We start from the raw sequence: 20820 nt of genomic DNA on the forward strand, positions 1-20820 counted from the left end.
ATTAGTGCCCTTATAAAATGGACCCCAGAGAGCTCCCTCACCCCTTCTGCCCTGTGAAGACACAGCAAGAAGATGGCTATCTACGAACAAGGAAACAGATCCTCGCCAGACACAGAATCTGCTGGCGACTTGGACTTGCACTTCCCAGGCTATAGAATTGTGAGAAATAAATTTCTGTTTGTTGTAAGCAACTCAGTCTATGGTATTCTGTTATAGCAGCCCAAACAGACTAAGACAAGCTTTTAGAAATTTTTTTCATACCATATATAAAGGCTGGGGGACTTCCCTGGTGGCGCAGTGGTTAAGAATCCGCCTGCCAATGCAGGGCACACAGGTTTGATCCCTGGTCCGGGAAGATACCATATGCCACGGAGCAACTAAACCCGTGCGCCCCAACTACCGAGCCTGCACTCTAGAGCCCACGCGCTGCAACTACTGAGCCCTTGTACCACAACTACTGAAGCCCACGTGCCTAGAGCCTATGCTCCGCATCAAGAGAAGCCACCGCAGTGAGAAGCCCGTGCACTGCAACAAAGAGTAGCCCCCACTCACCGCAACTAGAGAGCCCAAGCACAGCAACAAAAACCCAACGCAGCCAAAAATGAAAAATAAAGAAATTTATAAAATAAAGGCCTGGGTATAAGAATAATATACGATATTTCAACATTGAAAGTTAAAAGTCAAGGAGCAGTGCCTTTGAAATGCTTAGTGAAAATGATTTTCAATGAAGGTATTTTCAGACATGTACCTATTCTTTGGAAGAAGAATACCTTCTTCTGCCAACAGTAGAAGGTTATTAACTAAAGGAAAGACATGAGATTCAGGCAGCAAAAGACCCAACATGTACAAGCACAGTGAAGAAAGTTCCTTCCCATTATGATGAATAAAGGATGCTTCAGAAGACTAGTTCATTCAGTAGGCTTAGAGAGTACTCAGTCCAGATTGAAGCAGACAGATGTTTCCAGGAGGGCTGTCTTCAGGGGAAAAAAAGAAGTTATGAATTGTCCAGTAGGTTTGAGTATTGAAAATCCACTTGAGAGGCAAAGTGAGAAGAATTTGAGATAGGTGCAAAGAAAAGAAAGCAAGTTTTAAAACAAAGCAACTACAAATTTAACAAAAATAGAAACGTTGCATACAAGAAATGTAACTAGAGTATATTACTTCAAGCAGTGAACAGTGTTTACATAGTCATAATATTTGTAAAGACTCAATATTGATTTAACCAAAATGTGTGATATGAGTGTCACGTCAGCTGTAATAGGATGTCTAAAGGTGATATCTGAAATTGTTGAGTCAGGAGAAAATAGTATAAGGTTATTAGCTATCATATAAATACCAGAGGGAACAATGAACAGAGCTGAAAGGGTATCGAGAACACTGGGTACTGCTACTTTTTTGTTATACAAGCCTTGCATCATTACTTGACCCTTTAATCTTCACTCAGACCTTCTTGACATATGGAGCTGCCCCTGTGATTTCTCTTGAGCATGTCTCCTGGTTTCTATTTGTGGTAGAGCCATTTCATTCTGTCTGGATTTTTCTCCCTTCTTCACACCTCATGTTTTCCTCTCTTCCCTTTGTTCTTTGCCCTCCGATCTGCCTCCTTCCTATATCCTAGATCTACTTTTCTTTCATCTTCTAGAATTTAATGCTGTTTTCCTTTCTTCTGGCTTTCTGAAGGCTCAATCCTTTCTTGTCTTTATGCACCTGAAGTAAAATTTTTATTTCTTCCACTCATGAAGTATACGAAATTTATCTAATTAAATTGATCCATACCAGAATATAACAGGTAGTCATCACCTTCCACCATCTCCCTCCCCAGGAATGGTTGCGTGTTAATTCATATTTATGCACAATTAGTTGAATTTCTCACCAGTTAACTTGCTCCAGCCAGTGTATTTTGTTTTCTCCCTTCCCTGCTGGAGAGACTTGCTTATTTTTATCCGTTATTCCAGTAGGGCTGGGAGAGAGACTGCCTTCATAGCAGAAGGTAGGGTGCTGTATAGCCCCTTAAGCCAAGATACCTTCCTGGACTCCAGAATTTTCTATCCTTTCTCAGCTGGCCAGAGGACTCCATGCTCTGATGATCCATGCAGAGGAAATAGGGAGTCTGGGCTGTTTAGGTCTCCATAATCATCCAAGAATCATTAAAGCCGTTTCTTGCTTAGTGGGGAAATAATTCTCTTAATGGTTCTTACAGTAGCAGGCAAAGGTTCTTCTGAGGCTTGAGAGTTAAAGGAGATAAATAAGTACCTAGCACAAAGGAAGAGCCCAGTAAGTGTTAATTTTCCTGTCCTCTTCCTCCCAGATGCTGATCTTGCTCTCTCAGACTATTCACCTAGTTCCTCTTAGGAACTAGGGTGGTATCCAGTAATTTTCTGGCTGACAGTAGGCCTGGCCTCAGACAGAACTGTGAACTGACTTTCTCTTAATTTGGTCCTTTGACCCTTCTGTTCCCCTTATTGTTTATTTCTAATAACCATGCATACATTAATCACTCATAACATTAACTTTGTGAATATTATATTACTACAGTCCTAAACACTATATTTATCAACGCAGTCTTTGTAGCTCTTGTATCAGAGTCACATGCATGATTGTTAAGAATTGGAGAAAACATGGGCTTCCCTGGTGGCACAGTGGTTAAGAATCCACCTGCCAATGCAGGGGACACGGGTTCAAGCCCTGGTCCGGGAAGATCCCACATGCCACAGAGCAACTAAGCCCGTGCACCACAACTACTGAGCCTGTGCTCTAGAGCCCGTGAGCCACAACTAGTGAAGCCCACGTGCCTAGAGCCTGAGCTCCGCAACAAGAGAAGCCACCACAATGAGAAGCCCACGCACCGCAATAAAGAGTAGCCCCTGCTCGCTGCAACTAGAGACAGCTGCACGCAGCGACAAAGACACAATGCAGCCAAAAAATAAACAATAAATTAATTAATTAAAAAAAAGAATTGGAGAAAGCTTGTTAAAAGTAGTAGTGGTAAAAATGGTTTAAAAAGATAAAATGGAGATGACTGTAGATGACTTTGGATGCCAAGTTAAAGAGCAGCACCCCTGTAAAGGTCACAGGCAGGAGTACACCAGCAGTGCCCCATTCTTTTCAAATCTCCTCATGGGCCTTTAGTGGTAGTTTCTTCCAACTTCTATGCATGCCGTAGCTACTGTTCATATAGTAACCCTAAGGCAGCAGTGATTTGTATGACGGCCTTCACAATATCCAGGGAATTTCACCAGTTCCCTGTTCTCTGCTGGTTTCCTCCATTTCTTTGAAGGTTCCCTCAAGCTCCCTTAAAACTTGCATTTGAACATCCAAAATGATACTCATAGCTGTGAGTCCAGCATACACTTGCATAACTCTTTCAGTTATCATGGGTTAAACACAAAATAAACTACAGAAAGAGAAGCCCTGGACTTCCCTGGTAGCGCACTGGTTAAGAATCCGCCTGCCAATGCAGGGGGCATGGGTTCGATCCCTGGTCTGGGAAGATCCCACATGCCGTGGAGCAGCTAAGCCCGTGCGCCACAACTACTGAGCCTGCGCTCTAGAGCCCGCGTGCTGCAACTACTGAGCCCACGTGCCACAACTCCTGAAGCCCGCATGCTCTAAGGCCTGTGTGCCGCAACTACTGAGCCTGTGTGTTCCAACTACTGAAGCCCGCGCACCTACAGCCTGTGCTCCACAACAAGAGAAGCCACCGCAACGAGAAGCCCGCTCACCACAACGAAGAGTAGCCCCTGCTCGCCACAACTAGAGAAAGCCCGTGTGCAGCAGCAAAGACCCAAGGCAGCCATAAATAAATAAAATTAATAAATAAATTTTTTTAAAAAAGAGAAACCCTAGAGGAGTAGACAATAGACAGCGAAGAACCCACTCAAAACAGGAAAGTACGGTAGAGTGCTTGCTCGTTGGCAGGGAACATTTGTGGAGTGTTACATTAATGACACTGACTAATTGTTTAGAGTATTGTCTGTTTATCTAACTCTCATTAGCTGAGAGTATATTTTAGCACTTAGAGCATATACTTAAATCTACTAGAGAAGATATGCTCTAGTAGATTTAAGTATATACCACTTAGGAAAATATTTCCGAGAATAAATAGCATTATAATTAACACTGCATGGTCACATTAAATAGAGTGTGTGTATAATAGGCAAAATTTCCAAGCATGTAAGTTTTCCTTTACTACATTTTTGGCCCTCTTTCAGGGCTATTTTTTATTTCTAGTGTCCCTTTTCTCCACCCCTAAGAGCTTTAAAAAAAAATACCCCCTTTTTTAAAAAAATCGTGGCTTGCCTAACTCATATGATCCCTCTGATCCAAATTTGCTTCTCCTCTGCTGTAGTCTACTTATCACAATACCCATTTGTTCAATTTGACTGATCTAAACCATAATTGGAAAGAAAGAAAATTCACGTAAGTTCTCTTGAAGTATGAATGGTTTATTGAGTCAACCTGAAATACTGGTGTATTGAACGTTGTAACTCCTGTACTTAAATGAGTCTCTTAATTTAACCATTTTAGACAAAAATGACTAAGTAAAAAGAACTCCAGGGCTTCCCTGGTGGCGCAGTGGTTAAGAATCCACCTACCAGTGCAGGGGACACGGGTTCGAGCCCTGGGCCGGGAAGATCCCACATGCTGCGGAGCAACTAAGCCCATGCGCCACAACTACTGAGCCTGCACTCTAGAGCCCATGAGCCACAACTACTGAAGCCCACATGCCACAACTACTGAAGCCTGCGTGCCTAGAGCCCATGGTCCGCAACAAGAGATGCCACCACAATGAGAAGCCCAGACACTGTAATGAAGAGTAGCCCCCACTCGCTGCAACCAGAGAAAGCCTGCATGCAGCAACGAAGACCCAGCACAACCAAAAATAGATAAATAAATAGAAAGAGAGAAAAAAAATTATTAAAAAAAAAAGTTCAGGCTAAGCAGGAAAAAAAATGCGTGAATACAGTGACCAGCAATACCACCTAGGGTGTATTGCTGCTTACTGCAAGATTCCAGCTGGGACATCGGTGGTGCTGCCCCCTCGCCCTCTCGTCATGCTCAGGGGAGATATTGTGAGTGGAATATAGCATGCTTTCCATTGACACAGGGCCTTAGAAGCAACCCCTCTCAGCGCTCTAGGAAGCCACTACCATTTGGTTCAGGTTGATGATCATAAAACTTATTTCCCATCTCTGATTTAAAACCTTAGAACCATAGCACTTTATAACATTATCTACTGATGGATGTGTGCTACAGAATAATTCTCCTGTACTTAAATGGAAATCCTTAGATATTAAATCCTTTAGTATCTGAAAAATTGATTCATACAAAAAAACTGTATCTGAAGGAATTGGTTAAGAACATGTTAATTTTAAGCTTTTATTATAGCAGTTTATTTTTCTCCAGCAGGGTTCAGCCATCATGGAGTCATGAAGATGGTTGATAATTGGGTTTGACCAAGGTTTGGGTTTCGCCAGACAAATATAATGTATGGTGTAGAAAAAGTGTTCAGAAACTCTGCTATGGACCCTCTATCGAGCTGTCTTCCTTCAGGGTCTTATCAAAAGGTTTAGCACCTCCTGGCTTCTGACCTAAGTCAGCCACTGACCATACATATACATGCTCCTTCCCCAGATAGAATTGCCTGTCTATGCTCCCACCAACATCACAGCCATTTCCACTTCCAAACTGTGGGAACTTGGGCAGCAGGTTCCTTAACTTCTCTCTAAGCCTTAGTTTCTTCATCTGTAGTGTAGATAATAGTATTTACTTATCTCATTGTGGTGAGAGTTAACTGAAGTAATTTCATGTAAAGCATGGTTCTTAGCATATAGTAGTACCTTATATGATATTGTCAGAATTATACTTGAAAGAAAAAATTATTAATAAATGAGAATTCAAATAAAGGAACTAAGGATTCAGTGAAAGAAGCTAGAAAAAGAACTACAAAGTAAACCCATAAAAAGCAAGAGAGGGCTTCCCTGGTGGCGCAGTGGTTGAGAGTCCGCCTGCCGATGCAGGGGACATGGGTTCGTGCCCCGGTCCGGGAAGATCCCACATGCCGCGGAGGCGGCTGGGCCCGTGAGCCATGGCCGCTGAGCCTGCGCGTCCGGAGCCTGTGCTCCGCAACGGGAGAGGCCACAGCAGTGAGAGGCCCGTGTACCGCAAAAAAAAAAAAAAAAAAAAAGCAAGAGAAAGGATTTAAATTTAAATTCCAAAATCAGTGAATTAGAAAACAGGAAAAATAAAAAAAGCAAATGCACAACATTAGGAAAGCAAAACAGTATATAACCACAGATAGGAAGGAGATTAAAACATCATAATAACTGAAATATTCACAGATGAAATGATATAATGTCTAGGATTTGCTTCAAAATAATTATGAGAGTGGGGGGAAGTGAGTATATGAAGCAAGATTGGCCATGAGTTGATAATTGTTATAGTTGAGTGGTGGGTTCATGAGGGTTTGTTATACTATTCAGTCTACTTTTAGATACGCTTGAAATTTTCCTTAAATTTTATTTAAAAAACATAATAGTATACTCAATATATCTCTGTACTGATATGGAAGTCTTGCTGAAATATGTGGTTTTCTAAGAAAATCTAAACGATATTTAGGAAGGAATAGAAAAACTATGACTTTACCAATAGCAAGGGAGAAATTTAAGTTATTAAAGAACGCGTACCGCCACACACATCCCACCACTACTGTGGTCCCCCCACCACTGCAGTGGTCCCCCCACCACTACAGTGCCAGGCCCCAGGCTCCAGTAGGAGAAATCTTGGAAACTTTCAAGAAATAGATTGTCCTAAAGCATAGGAAAAAATTGTATCACCTTCTAGTCCGTTTTATAAAGTTAGCATAGCCCTGAAAATGAAAGTTAACGCAGAAAAGGAAACTGTGCCACTTTATGAATACAGACAGAAAAATCCTTTTAAAAATTTACAAATCAAATACAGACTTATATTAAAACAATGGAATTTTCCTAGGAATACAAGCATATTAGGACATCTGTTGATATGAGTTATCAAATCAGTAGGTCAAAGGAGAGAAACTAAGTGTATTAATAGATAATAAAAAGACATTTTTTTAAATTGAATATTCATTCTTCTTTTAGTAAAGAGGAAATAGTCTGATATTAACATGATTAAAGTATGTCTAAAACCAAATATTGATATCATATTTGAATAACTTACTGAATATATTCCCAAGTCAGAATCAAGGTAGCATTTATTAGTGTTTGCTTTATGTTCCATAGACTGTGAGAAATTTGAGTTTTATTCTGGGATGGGAAGCCATTGAAGAATGTGAGGTGGGGGTACGACAAAGCCTGATTTCTGTTTTAAAATTATTCTGGCTGCCATGAAGAGAAAGGATTGCACAGGAAAAATTTGGAAGGAGGAAAACCAGTTAGATGGCACTAGATGATAATGGTTTGTACTGACAGTGTCAGAGAAAATAGAAATAGACAGATTTGAGATTTATTTCAGAGATAAAATCAGTAGAATTTATTGATGGATTAAATATGAAGGGAAGGAAGTTAGATTAGAAAGGAAAAAGCCCAAAAGGATTTACAGGTTTGGGAGATTGGTATTGATGCCGCTGCCTAAAACGAGTAAGGTTAGCTTCAAATCCAAATCCAAACTTCTTGATAGTCTGTAAGGCCCTGCTTAATGTGGCCCGAACCTACTTCCCCATTTCCTTCTCTTTCCTTGGTGTTCACCACATTCTAGACACCAAGGTCTTTCCTTTGTGCTTTGAATTCATTAAGCCGATTCCTAATCTCAGGGCGTTCGCATTTGCTGCTCATTCTGTTGGAGGACTCAAGACCATGAGTCAGCGAACTTTGTTTATAAAGGGCTGGGTAGTAAATATTTTAGGCTCTGTGGCAACTACTCAAGTCAGCTGTAGCCATTATGTAGGGAAAAAAACAGCAGGAGCTCTTATGTAAATAGACATGGGCATGACCAGATTTAGCCCTTGACTGGCCCGGCCTGGTTGTAGTTTACCCCTGCCTGAGGTCTTGGTGTGGTTCTCTCATTGTTTTTTAGGTTCTTCCCGGAGGACAACTTGGCAAATATGTTACGATCAAGAAACTTTAAAATGCTGCATACTCTACCTCTAGAAATACAGTGCCACTTCCAGAAATTATTTCTAATAAATTGTGAATGTGCACAAAAGATGGGGACATCCCAGTGATATAGAAGATCAAATACCCAACAATAGGGGATTTATATAGTAGAATGCTCTGCAGTCATTAATAATGCATTGAGGATGGGGCTTCCCTGGTGGCGCAGTGGTTGGGGGTCCGCCTGCCGATGCAGGGGACGCGGGTTCGTGTCCCGGTCCGGGAGGGTCCCACATGCCGCAGAGCGGCTGGGCCCGTGAGCCGTGGCCGCTGGGCCTGCGCGTCCGGGGCCTGTGCTCCGCGGCGGGAGGGGCCGCAGCAGTGAGAGGCCCGCGTATTGCAAAAAATAAAAATAAAAATAAATAATGCATTGAGGATGATTTAATAATAGAAAATAGGGGTCAGCAAACTATACCTGAGACCTGCCCCCTATTTTTGTAAATGAAGTTTTACTGGAACACAACCTCACCCATTCCTCTTCACGCTGCAGTGGCAGTGTTGACAGAGACCAATATGTCCTGCAAAGTCAAAAACATTTACTTTCTGGCCCTCTACAGAAAAAAAAAGTGATAATATGTGTACTGTGGTCCATGTGTATATGTGCGTATATACAGACAGAGACTAGAAAGCACCAACATAGAGGATTTTTTCCCTCTTTTGTTTTTCTTCTTTTTATTATTTAAGTTTTCTATACTGGACATGCATAGTTTTTATAATAAAATTACTTTTCAAGTAGTAAGGCAAATGATAAAACCAATAAGACACAAAAATGAAAAACTAGCTGAAAATTTAATACGAGAAATTTCAAGATAGTTAAAGTTAGAGGCAGGAAAAAGGTTAGAGGCAGGAAAATATCAACAATAATATCTGGTTTCATGTGCACAACCACACAAGTAGTGTCCATTTCAGATTTCAGTGTATGATACTTAATTGGGCAGCCATTATATGAGTTCCTCCTATGTGCTGTTTGCCTGTTCTGAAGCTTAATCTGATAGGGACAATGGGTTGTGCTTAAATACTAATAAATGCCATAAGCAGTGTCCCTTCTGTACTCATACAAAATTGACAAAATATCCAAACATTTCTCGTAGACACTGGGGTTTACTGCCAAAATATTTCTAAGCCTGACAAGACTCCTGGAATACCTCTGATACTTAGACATGGTGTGGATATTTGAGCACACGCAAAAGGAGCACTGAGGCATTTTTCAGTGTTTCAACTGCTTATAATGAGATATGGGTTCGTTCTGGTTCGGAGATAGCTAACACCCAAGTAAAGCAGTTGCTCGGTGATATCTTGTATATAAGGGATTCTAATCGTGTGAGCTAGTCTTTTAACTTTATGGTGCTTTTTGACATAGAGGAGTTTTTGAATTTTATAATCAAATCTATATCAATGTTTTCCTTTATGGCTTACATTTTCTAAACAGGTAGCCAAATATCCTAACATCTCCCTCAGATGTAAAGTGTCACATTCTTTTCTGTCACTCTGCTTTTATACAGCAGTACCATGCTGTTTTAATTAAGGTATCATTTCAACTGAGGGAGACTTAGTTCAGATTTTGATATCTGAAATATTGCTTCATTTTTTAGGGGTAGTATTAAAAAGCATAACTCACAGCAAAATGTGAATTGTTAACCTGAGCATCACTAGTCATTAAAGCCAATTTAGACTAATCCTTCAAATTCAGAAAAGGTTATTTAGTTGCTTCTGTTCTTAAGTATTACTTGAGTAAAATTGATGACTGCTCTGTACAGAGACACTCCTGTTTTATTTTGTACCCCTTAATTGGTTCTATAGTAACCATGATGTTTGCCTCTTCTTGACAGTCTTTTTTTTTAATAAATTTATTTATTTGTTTGTTTATTTATTTATTGGCTGCATTGGGTCTTCGTAGCTGTGTGCAGGCTTTCAGTAGTTGCGGCAAGCGGGGGCTACTCTTCCTGGTGGTGTGCGGGCTTCTCATTGCGGTGGCTTCCCTTGTTGCGGAGCATGGGCTGTAGGCGCACGGGCTTCCGTAGTTGTGGCACATCGGCTCAGCATTTGTGGCTCACGGGCTCTAGAGTGTAGGCTCAGTAGTTGTGGTGCATGGGCTTAGTTGCTCCACGGCATGTGCGATCTTCCCGGCCCAGGGGTCAAACCTGTGTCCCCTGCATTGGCAAGTGGATTCTTAACCACTGTGCCACCAGGGAAGTCCCAAGCAGGTTTTTTTTTTTTATTCTTCAACTTGCATTAGGTCATTTATAGAACATTGCCATAAAAATTTGATCTAGGAGGAAGAGCCCTGGCCTTTCACATGGTACCTGTAGCACCTAATGGACCCTCTAATGTTTGCTCAATACAGGACAGCAGCACTGAGCTTCCATGATAGATAGCTCTGTCATCAAATATGTCCCTGCCTTGATCATAGTTCCTTCAAGCTTGGAGCAAGCTTGGTGATTTTTAGAGGATCTTCAGGTTTTGAAAATTCAGTGATTTTATTAAATTTGTATAGGGTATGTAGATTAACATTTGAGGTTTTTATTGGTTCCACATAGATTGTGTACATTAAGTAAAGTATTTTCCCACAGCTCTCGATGCTTCTGTCCTTTGGTTTTGTTTAAATGCCGCTATCTCGGTGATCATGTTCTGAATACTGGCATACTTTCAAAAATATTTCCCAAAGCAAAAATACCTTAGAATAACTTCTGGAAGCTATTAGAGGATGAAATGGAGTAAGGGATTGTCTGGTAGCTTGACCCCTCCTTCTTTTCCAGGTTGACTTCTTCAGTAAATGTTCCTTTTGCTCACTAATAGCCCAGGGAGTGGACTTTTTTTTAATTTAGATTTTATCAGCTAGGAATGTGAGTTTTAACTGTGGGCCTTGACGTCTTTAACCTGGTTGATAATTGATGTTTATAACCATTGTGAATTTATATGTAATTCACTTTCATTGAAGACAGGAAGAATTTGTCCTTACATCACAATCAAAAAGCTTCTTGTAGTCATTTTCTTCCCATAGTTCGGAAACTCTTCCTCATTGACAGGCAACACCCATGACATGTCTATATATAACCTTAAAATAGTCTTGAAACTGTCCTTTGGAGTGTGTGTATAAACATTACGAAGGGTAAAATTTCACATGAGAATTGATGACTTGTTATTTTAATTGTGCTGACTAGTTTCAGTTGCTTTTAAAGTGTCGTATAGTTAAGAAATACCAGCATATCTCAGGATTCTGAAGTAAAATAATGTTCGTTTCACGGGTTGTGAAAATTGTCTGGATTTCTGGGAACCAGGAGTACGAACATTTCAACAGGATTTTGCTATCAGCAAATCTGTTTTGGTTTCCTGTTCTGGCCTCTCTACCTATCAGCTACATTAGTGCCCTCGCCATTACATTTCTCCTTTCTTTTACCACAGGAAAATTGTCAGGCCTCTTTCTCTAGCATTTCAGGACCCGCCTGACAGGAAATTTTCTAATTGCCGGAACAGCTGGTAGGGGAAAACTTTGCAGGGGCTTGGGCTTCCCTTTCTAACTTAAGTTTTACCGTTAGAAATTCTTTATCACCATCATGGTTTCATAGCCATGTTTAAATTTCTGTCTTTTCGTGTTCGCTCTATACAGGTAAGCTTTGTTCAACTTCTTTAGAGACTAAAATGTTTCGGTTAGAGCTAAGTATAATTATACTAATTAAACAATTATTTCACTTTAATGTTCTTTTAAGAAGCTTTTCAAAATTCAAAACCAGTTCTTATAGAACATTTACAGAATAATATTTCTATTTACTAAAATTAAGCCAGCTATTTGTATTATATATTTCAACTCTGTATATTTTGTAAACTTATTTTACATTGCCTTTTTAGTGCTAAAGTAATTTTTAATCTTGTTAGTGTTTGTAATTTTGTATAATAAAACAGATGACTGTAACTCTCAGTATTGAACTAGGCGTGAACAAAATTGTGAACCTGCTAATATTTAGGAGATTACTATGTAATAATAATGTAAGTAACATTTTGATGAGTAGGAGAATGTGTTATTTTAAACAGTCAAGAATTTAAAAACAGATTTTTGTTGAAATTGGTTCTTTAAAAACTTTGACGTTTTTAATCAATTATATTTAGCTTTAAGCAAGTAATTTTATCTTACAGTAGGCACACTTTTCAAAGCATAACTTTGTTAAAATGTGCTTAGTGAATGAGAATTTGTATTGTATTTAATCTAAAATCCTGCCAAAATCAACTTGATATTTTGCCATGAGAATTGTGCTATCCTGCTGCTCTTTAAAGAGAATTAAATTTGTTGATCGGGATTCCCAATTGGGAGAAAACTCAGTGCTCTTTCCAGCAGTTATTGAAAATATTAGTCTGGAGAACCAGCAATGCTGTTTTCTCAAACATAGATTCAAGAAGCTGGCCTAGAATACTCTCTTAAAGAATTTGGCTAAATGAAAAATTCTGAATGTATTATTCATTAGCAAATCAAGTAAATCGGATTTGGTCAAATTGTAATCTAGAATAAATTAAAATGTGGTTTCTCACCATAGCTTGAATGACAAGACTAATTTTGTGTCACAGCCAAATAATTTTTATGTATCTTGATCATCAAAAAAAAATTAACATATCTTTTTCAAATTAAAAAAAGTATATTATTGAACTATAATTATCTATATAGAAAGCGATGCTTTATTCATTTTACTTTTGGATTATATTTAAGAGGTAAATAAAATCTTATAATTTCATTTGTCGGGTCTTTTTTTTATGATAGGCCAAAAAATGGTTACGTATCTATGAGTAGAAAATACTTATTTATTGGCTTTTACTAAGGAATATTTAAATATTTTATTTTGAGCTTCAACAATATTTTCTGACATTAAAAACAATTTAAAAAATACAAATGCCTTAAGAACACACTTCCTGACTCAAGGGAGGGGAGGAAAAAGGAAATTATGTATACAAGGCAGGGCATAATGCCAAATGTTGAATCATTCTTTAAAATCAGTTAATGTCACCCAGTTTGTTTTCTTGATATTTGCATGTTACAGTATTAGGTTTTATATAACTCAGGTAAGCAGTGTCTGTTTCAGTCCCTTTTCTTTAATCCTTTTAAAAAACATTTTAAGAACAAAATTTTATATTTTCCCTTTCAACTTGAAAAGGAAACATTGAGTTAATTTTTTCCCGTTAATTTTTTCCCAGTAAGGGGTGAACCTCAAAGACCATTTAAGATGGAACCTATCAACCTTTTGTTGGTCCTGGGAAACAAATGAGGTGGCTTTCTCTGTGACTGGAGGAACAACAAAAGATCCACCTGTCCATGAATTTTCTTCTGCCATTTTTCTGTGATGTTTAAAATGATACTCTTTACAAATTCCTAAAATTATAGGGTTTTTTTGTTTTTCTGTTTTTTAATTTTTGGCTATGTTGGGTCTTCGTTGCTGCACACGGGCTTTCTGTAGTTGCGGCGAGCGGGGGCTACTCTTCGTTGCGGTGCACGGGCTTCTCATTGCGGTGGCTTCTTTTGTTGCGGAGCATGGGCTCTAGGTGCGCGGGCTTCAGTAGTTGTGGCACACGGGCTCAGTAGTTGTGGCTCGCGGGCTCTAGAGCGCAGGCTCAGTAGTTGTGGTGCATGGGCTTAGTTGCTCCGCGGCATGTGGGATCTTCCCAGAGCAGGGATTGAACCCGTGTCCCCTGCATTGGCAGGCAGATTCTTAATCACTGCACCACCAGGGAAGTCCCATAGATATTTTTTAACTGAACTGACTTTGTTTTATCTATCAGGGTCATATCTCAACAAGTATTTTCCCAATAGTACATCTTTGAAGCCCTAGGTAAATTCCTAGAGAGCAGATACTCTTCTGTATCGTAGTTTTGCTAATACCTAGTGCAGTACCTGGCCCATAATCTGAATTGCCTTCTAACAAAAAGGAAAGAGCCTAAGAGAATATGTCATAGATCAGAAACACTTCCATCAGGACCAGGCAGTCAGGAAGAAGCAAAAGTACAAGAGCCTTATTATTATTATTATTATTAGGTCTCTCCCCAAAACAGCAAAGATTTTGGTCTGTTTCATTTATTGTATATCTCAGACAGCTAGAAGAGTGCCTGGCATGTATTAGGTGTTCAATAAATAAATGTTTAAATAGATGAACGAATGAATTCCCATTCATAGCTTGAGAGTATTGAACACCTCTGAGTTTGGTAACTGTGAGTATCAAATGTCTGAAAGTGCTGGGAATGTAGATGAAGGATACAGGGTTGTGATGTAGACCAGCTGGCAGCTTCACAATTTTGCCTACAGGTAGACCTTTATCTAGCAAATAAACGTAGACTTTGTAAAAATAAAAACATGGAATTTTTTATAACTTTTAAAAATACACAAAGTAAGTTTTTGTGGTAATGACTGGGCAGGTATCCATGTATCAGTTCAAGTACAATTGTGCCAGAAAATGTAAAAATGTTAGCTTCACAGAGTAATTATAATGGATATAACTTACATCTCTGCTCTACTTCATTGATAAAATTCTTTTTCCATAAAATTACAGTTGCTTCACTGTATACTTACAGTCAAAAACACAACTTTACAAACTATCAAACTGTAGTTCTGTGTTGTCATGTGACAGATTTATTTCAGTAACAGGTGATTTAGTGACCTAAGGTAGGTTTGTCACATGCAAATATCAGTCTGTCCTTGGTTATCAGTGTCTTCAGAAATTTGATATCCCTCTCTGCATCCATCTCATTGGATTCCAGGTATGAGCTAGAAGGGCACATTGTTGCTTTCCTTTCTGTTGTCCAAGATTGCCCAAGCATTAGTATTATGTCCTAATTGAACCTCAAATTCATTTCGAAAATATTCATGGTCCCATAACTTGGAAAGACTGGTGACATAAAGCACAATTTGGGGATCAAGATACCAACCAAGGATATTGTGCCTATTATGCTACTGTGACTTCACATATACATAAAAGTAGATAGAAAATGGCTTGCTGATATGATTAGTAAAAATTTCAACTGGGAAGGAGCAGAAAAATGTGTTGGGGATAGTTTTTGCAAGTTTTTGCAACTTGGGCCATAGGCATTGATCTTTTCTCTCCACCCCCAAGAACATTTTTTGTATCCTCTGCATCCCAATTTAGAAAAAAGATTTTTAAAAGTCTAGTTACTATCCTCAAGGAGGTTTGGAATGATTGCATCCATTTTGGGGAGGAAGAGGTAGGGAGTGGAGGAAGGTGCTATTTAAAAAAAGAAAGAAATATTGAGAAAAGAAGCACTTGAAGATTTATTTTAAAATAAGATTTGCCAGGATAAAAAATTCAGTATGGGGGTGGGAAAATAAAGTCAAGGATGTCTCTCAGAAAAGAGACAGAAAATAGGAGGAAAAAAGATGAAAATTAAATTCCAGGCATACAGTATCCAGCTAATAGAGTTGTTGCAAAAAGAGAAACCCTGAAGAGTGGATGGAAGGAAATTATCAAAGAAATGTCAGAATTCCCCCAGAGGTAAAGAATTCACGTCTTTAGATTATAAAGGTTCACCAAGCATCTAGCATTCTGAAGGAAAGGAGACCATATTTATCTCACTTAGTGTGGAATTTCAGAAATACAAGGACAGAAAATTCTTAAAGTTTCCAGAAAGAAAAACCAGGTCACGTACCAAAAAGTGTATATCAGGCTAGCATCATCCAGCTCATCAGCAGTGCTGACTGCTAGAAGACAGTGGACGAATGGCGCCAACATTCTTGAGCAAGATTATTTTTATTCTAGAATTTGGTAGCAAGCCAAATTATACAAATGTGAAGACAAAATAGAGACATTTTCAGATGTGCAAGATCCAGAAAGTTTTCTTCCACATCACCTTTCTTTGGAAGTTACAAGGGAGTAGTCTAAGAAAGAGAGAGACATGGGAAACTGAAAATAGTGGATTCAACCAGGAAAGCACTGAAGATATATCCCGAGATAATATCTACGCAGCAAGGCCTAGAGAACAACCCATCCTGATGGGAGGGTAAGAGAGGGCTCTCAGAAGAATGGAAAGTATGGTAAAAATCTAAGACTTAAAGTCCCCTTGGATTGTCCCACAAGTCACTGTTAGGGGCCCATATGAAAGGAAATTTAATACACTTCCTAGCCTGCGTTTGAGCAATATATTGTCATGAAAATGCTGCTGCTTATATAGGCTTTCAGCTTTGAGAATCAAGCTGTAGTGAGAGCATGAAGGATTTGGTTGTGGTTACAGGAGAGAATGTTAATTTTCTTAATATTAATAACCTTAAATATTAATAAAAATAAGCTATTAGCAGGTGGGGGGAAGTTTGAGGGAAAGAATGTATGGGCACTATTACCCTCCTTTTACAAAGTGAAGAATTAGGATTCTGTCTAAAACTTATAGAAAAAACAAGAAGTTTATGTGAAATTAATATAATTATCAAACAGTGGGGAGGAAGGTGATGGATGGAAGGGGCATAATATAAGTAAGTCCCTCATCTTTCTTATTTTTAAATCAATAGGTATTGTCTTAAAGTTAATAAACTAAGAAATGATCAAAGTAAGTGCAGAAAGAATTAAAATTTTTTTAAAACTTAGGTATGGGGGTGAGAAGAGACTTGCTTTTCACCATAAGCTATTCTACCACTATTTGATTTGTTACCCATGTGCATATATTACTTTGACTTTAAAAACAAAAAATTTAGGGAACAGGAAATAACCCAAGTTGACAGAAGGCTACGTGTAAGGGAATGTTGGGAAATAATACCAGAAAAGCAGGTTGAGACCATATTGTAGAAGGCCTCCAATGCCAAGGTAAAGCAGTGCATTTAATTTGGAAAAACTTGGAGGAGTTTTTGAGCAGTCTGGGCATGTAACTGGAGCTGTCTACTTTCAGAAAATGAATTTGTCAGGAGGATGGATTGGAGTGGCAGTGGCAGAAAGGGGCATTAGGAGTGACCAAGCTAGTTTCAATTTCCTACAGGAAAGGTAACGAAGGATTACAGCAGGACGATGTTACTGGAAATAGAATGAAAGGTATTCCCAGAACCAAGCTTGATACATAATAGGTGCTTAAGTGTGTTTATTGAATGAAGGGATCAAAGGGAGACTCTACATTTTTTAGTAATTTTTTGACATGAAAGGAAGGATAGTCATCAAAGATGAAATCTTTCTTGAATAGTAACTGCTGTTTATTTTGAGATCCATGGCCTGATTGTAGCTCACACTGTGAGAGTAAGGCTTGATGCTGTATGCCTGTGACAAAGTGCAGAACGGTTATAATTCAGTAGTCCTTCCTTGCCTATGTTGCATCTTTATTTGTGACAGACAATTGTAGTAGGTATTTGCTATGAAATATAAGATGAAATAATGTTGCAGCCTAATGAATTACATCCCACTTAACCCAAGAAAGAAAAGTGGTAAAATATATAGAACATTACAGGGTATAGTTCTTCACAGCGTCATGATATAAGGGCGTAAATAGCCATTAGATTTCAGTTAGGCTCTTGAACAGTTCGTTTTTCCCACAGGAGGCACACTGGCACATGCTGGAATCCAACCCATGAACTTAGCCTCATGAGTTCAAGTCTGTTATCAATTAGTCTTCAAAGTTTGATGTGACAGCACTTTAGGGTACAGAAAAGAAAGAGGAGAACTTCTTTATAGTTTCATTTCCATGTATAATGTATATAATTTAGTAATATAAAAAGTATATAATTTATAAGTATATATATAATTTAGTAATACAAAAAGTATATATAAGCCAATAAGTATACAAATATTGGGTATATGCTATTTTTTTTTATTAATAATGGTGTACTACCAAAAGTTCAGAGACCACTTCACTAATCAGTTTAGCTAACTGACCGAAGAGATACAGACCAGTTACAAAGGCCAGGGGAATAAGTCTGTATGTTACTGTCATTGATCTTGGATGGGGAACCACCAAGAGCCTCATGACAGTCTCAATGTGGTGTAATGCTAAGATCCTTGTTTTAGAAGTTGTTAGAAGTCAGAAAACCTGGAATTGGGCCCTAAGTCTGCCAGTTACTAGTTTGTGATCTTTACTTGATCTCTTTAAACTTCAGACTGTAGAATATTCAGACCATTTTACCTTTAAAATTTCTAATGGTGAATGGGGGAGTCTGTAGAGAGTTCTGAAATGTTTTTGCTTGCTTTGGGGTATACTCTGTGTTATCATTAGCCCTCTCTAATACTGATATGTAGTCAAAGATTTGCATGAAGCATAAATAGAAAAGGTGAAAAAACACCTAACCCGGGCTTGATACATGTTAGGTATTTAATAAATAGTTGCTGGATTTTAATCTGAATCTTTCTTACTTAATCAATCCCACATATACATTGTTCTTTGAAATTTTTTTTTTTAGAGAATTTGGTAATTTGCTTCCTTTCTTTCCTAATGCGCCTAGGAACAGCTATCACTCTCAAGACCTTGTACACATTGGTCTCATTTGGAGAGAAGGGGTGCCCAGGAAGGAGTCAGCTAATGTTTGATTCTACCCTAATGCCTATTGCATAGGATCATTGTGAGAATTAAATGAGATAATGCATATGGAATTACAAAATAAAAGACTAAACCATATTAGGGGATTGTTTTATTATTGTTGTCAAAGTTCCAGGAAAGTCCAAAATGATTAAGCTGCCTTAGTAGAACATTCTACAAACTACAGCTTCTGTCTTACAGAGTAAATTGGTGGGCCTGGATTTCTTTTCTGTTCTCTTATAGGAGCTTTTTTTCCTTTTACTACTCATTTTCAAAAGCTACCACATTAGGATATCCTTGGTATATCTTTTTGAGAAATCTTTGTAATTCCTTATATTGCCAGCCTTCTGTGTCTCAGAGAATGTTATTTGAGTTCAAGCATTTATATGGAATACAATGGTAATAAAAATAATGAATTATTTATGTTTGTATAACACATTTAGATTCTACTCATAGTACGTATGCACTAGAAAAAACATTATAGGCAAAAAAAAAAGAAAAGATAGTCTTTGACAGGCTTATGTTTCTTGTTTTGTTGGGTTTTGTTTTATTGTCGTAGTTTTGGGCTGATAAAGTACATGTCTTGATTATTGAATAAATAAGGTGTACTTAATCTGCTGATCTCAGGGTAATAAAGTAATTGAAATTCTATGTTTACTTACATGTATTTTCAACCTTTCTCTTCTGACACCTTCTCTCAGGTATAGTAAAGCATCCACATTCTTTAAGTATCCTTCTCTTAACTCTAAGACCTTCTACTTTTCCATCATGCTGAACATGTTTTTTCTGTCTAATCCTCCATCCAAATGTTAAATCTTTTTTGATTTTGTGTTTTAGAGTTATTCCTTTCTCCCATCTCAGATCTCAGGTAGTCCTAGAAACAGAAAGTAACTTAGATATTTCAAACACAGTAAACTTCAGCAGGCTAATTCAAACGGCCTTGCTGAGGGTAGAAATCTCCACGTTGACCCTGGAATATTTTTCAACCCCTCTCCCCAATAATCAGGTTTTGTTGTGTATAGTGTTGGTTCTACCTAATACAATCACATATCAGAGCACACCAGATTACTCTGATCTGTTTTCAGACTTCTTTACACACTCTGCCCTCACCCCATGAAACTAATCATTCTGATTATCTCCAATAGGAAGAGTGAAGACTTGAAAGTATTCAGAACTAATGTTATGTAGAGGTTAAACTGGCCTATGTGGTTGGCTGGTATTATTCTTTCTCTGGCATTTAACTTGAAAGTATATTTGCTTGTCATGTGTTCTCTTTTTACTTGGTGGGTCAGTAAAGGTGGTTTGTGTATGTTAATTTGAGGATTTCTAATATGATACAATAAATTTACATTGCTTGATTTATAGCCAGAGGAAGTAGCTCTAACTCTGTTTTATCCCCTTATATTTGCATCAACAGGAAGAAGGCAGTATCAAAGAAATTGCAATCACACATCATGTAAAGGAAGGACATGAAAAGGCAGATCCTTCCCAGTTTGAACTTTTAAAAGTACTAGGGCAGGGATCATTTGGAAAGGTAAGCCATGAATATGTGCTTTTTAAAAAGTTGCTTTTTGGAATTCATATATATTTCATACAAATGGGGAACAGAAATATTTTATGAAATACTACTGATCTCCCTACAATGCAGTATTTTCTGTGTTTTTACAATTCTCACTATCAATAAGTGTGACAAAGTGAATAAAGTCATTCAGAAGTACAATGGGAACTTTCATAACTTGGCAGTGTTCACTTCATATTCATTTTATCTTCAAGACTATGTGACGTCTCTAATGGCACTTCTTTTTTTTTTTTTTTTTTTTTTTTTTTTTTTTGCGGTACGCGTGCCTCTCACTGTTTTGTCCTCTCCCGTTGCGGAGCACAGGCTCCGGACACGCAGGCTCAGCGGCCATGGCTCACGGGCCCAGCCGCTCCGCGGCATGTGGGATCTTCCCGGACCGGGGCACGAACCCGTGTCCCCTGCATTGGCAGGTGGACTCTCAACCACTGCGCCACCAGGGAAGCCCTAATTGCACTTCCTGAATGATTAAAAAATCACAAAATGTTCCCGTGACACACTGGCCTCTTTTTGAGTCTTCATGTAGAATCGGAAGGTGATCTTACAATACATTATAACAGTGCATCTCAATCTTTCCTCCAGAGTACCCCTAATACCAGCAGAAAGCAAATAGATACTCCCAAGGAAATAGGGTGGGGGGTTACC

At 38.5% G+C, this 20820-nt stretch overlaps 1 protein-coding gene across 4 annotated transcripts in view; it reads left to right on the forward strand.

The window, feature by feature from the left end:
- RPS6KA3 (ribosomal protein S6 kinase A3) overlaps window positions 1-20820 on the forward strand; it is a 110394-nt gene that overhangs the window by 36068 nt on the left and 53506 nt on the right. For all 4 annotated transcript variants that reach the window (XM_067723310.1, XM_067723312.1, XM_067723309.1 and 1 more), the window contains one exon: window positions 20017-20133. In XM_067723310.1, coding sequence (XP_067579411.1) covers window positions 20017-20133 — 117 coding nt within the window. The remainder of the gene's footprint in view (window positions 1-20016; window positions 20134-20820) is intronic.

Source organism: Pseudorca crassidens, chromosome X (assembly GCF_039906515.1).
Source record: "Pseudorca crassidens isolate mPseCra1 chromosome X, mPseCra1.hap1, whole genome shotgun sequence".
In the NCBI taxonomy this organism is placed as follows: Eukaryota; Metazoa; Chordata; class Mammalia; order Artiodactyla; family Delphinidae; genus Pseudorca; species Pseudorca crassidens.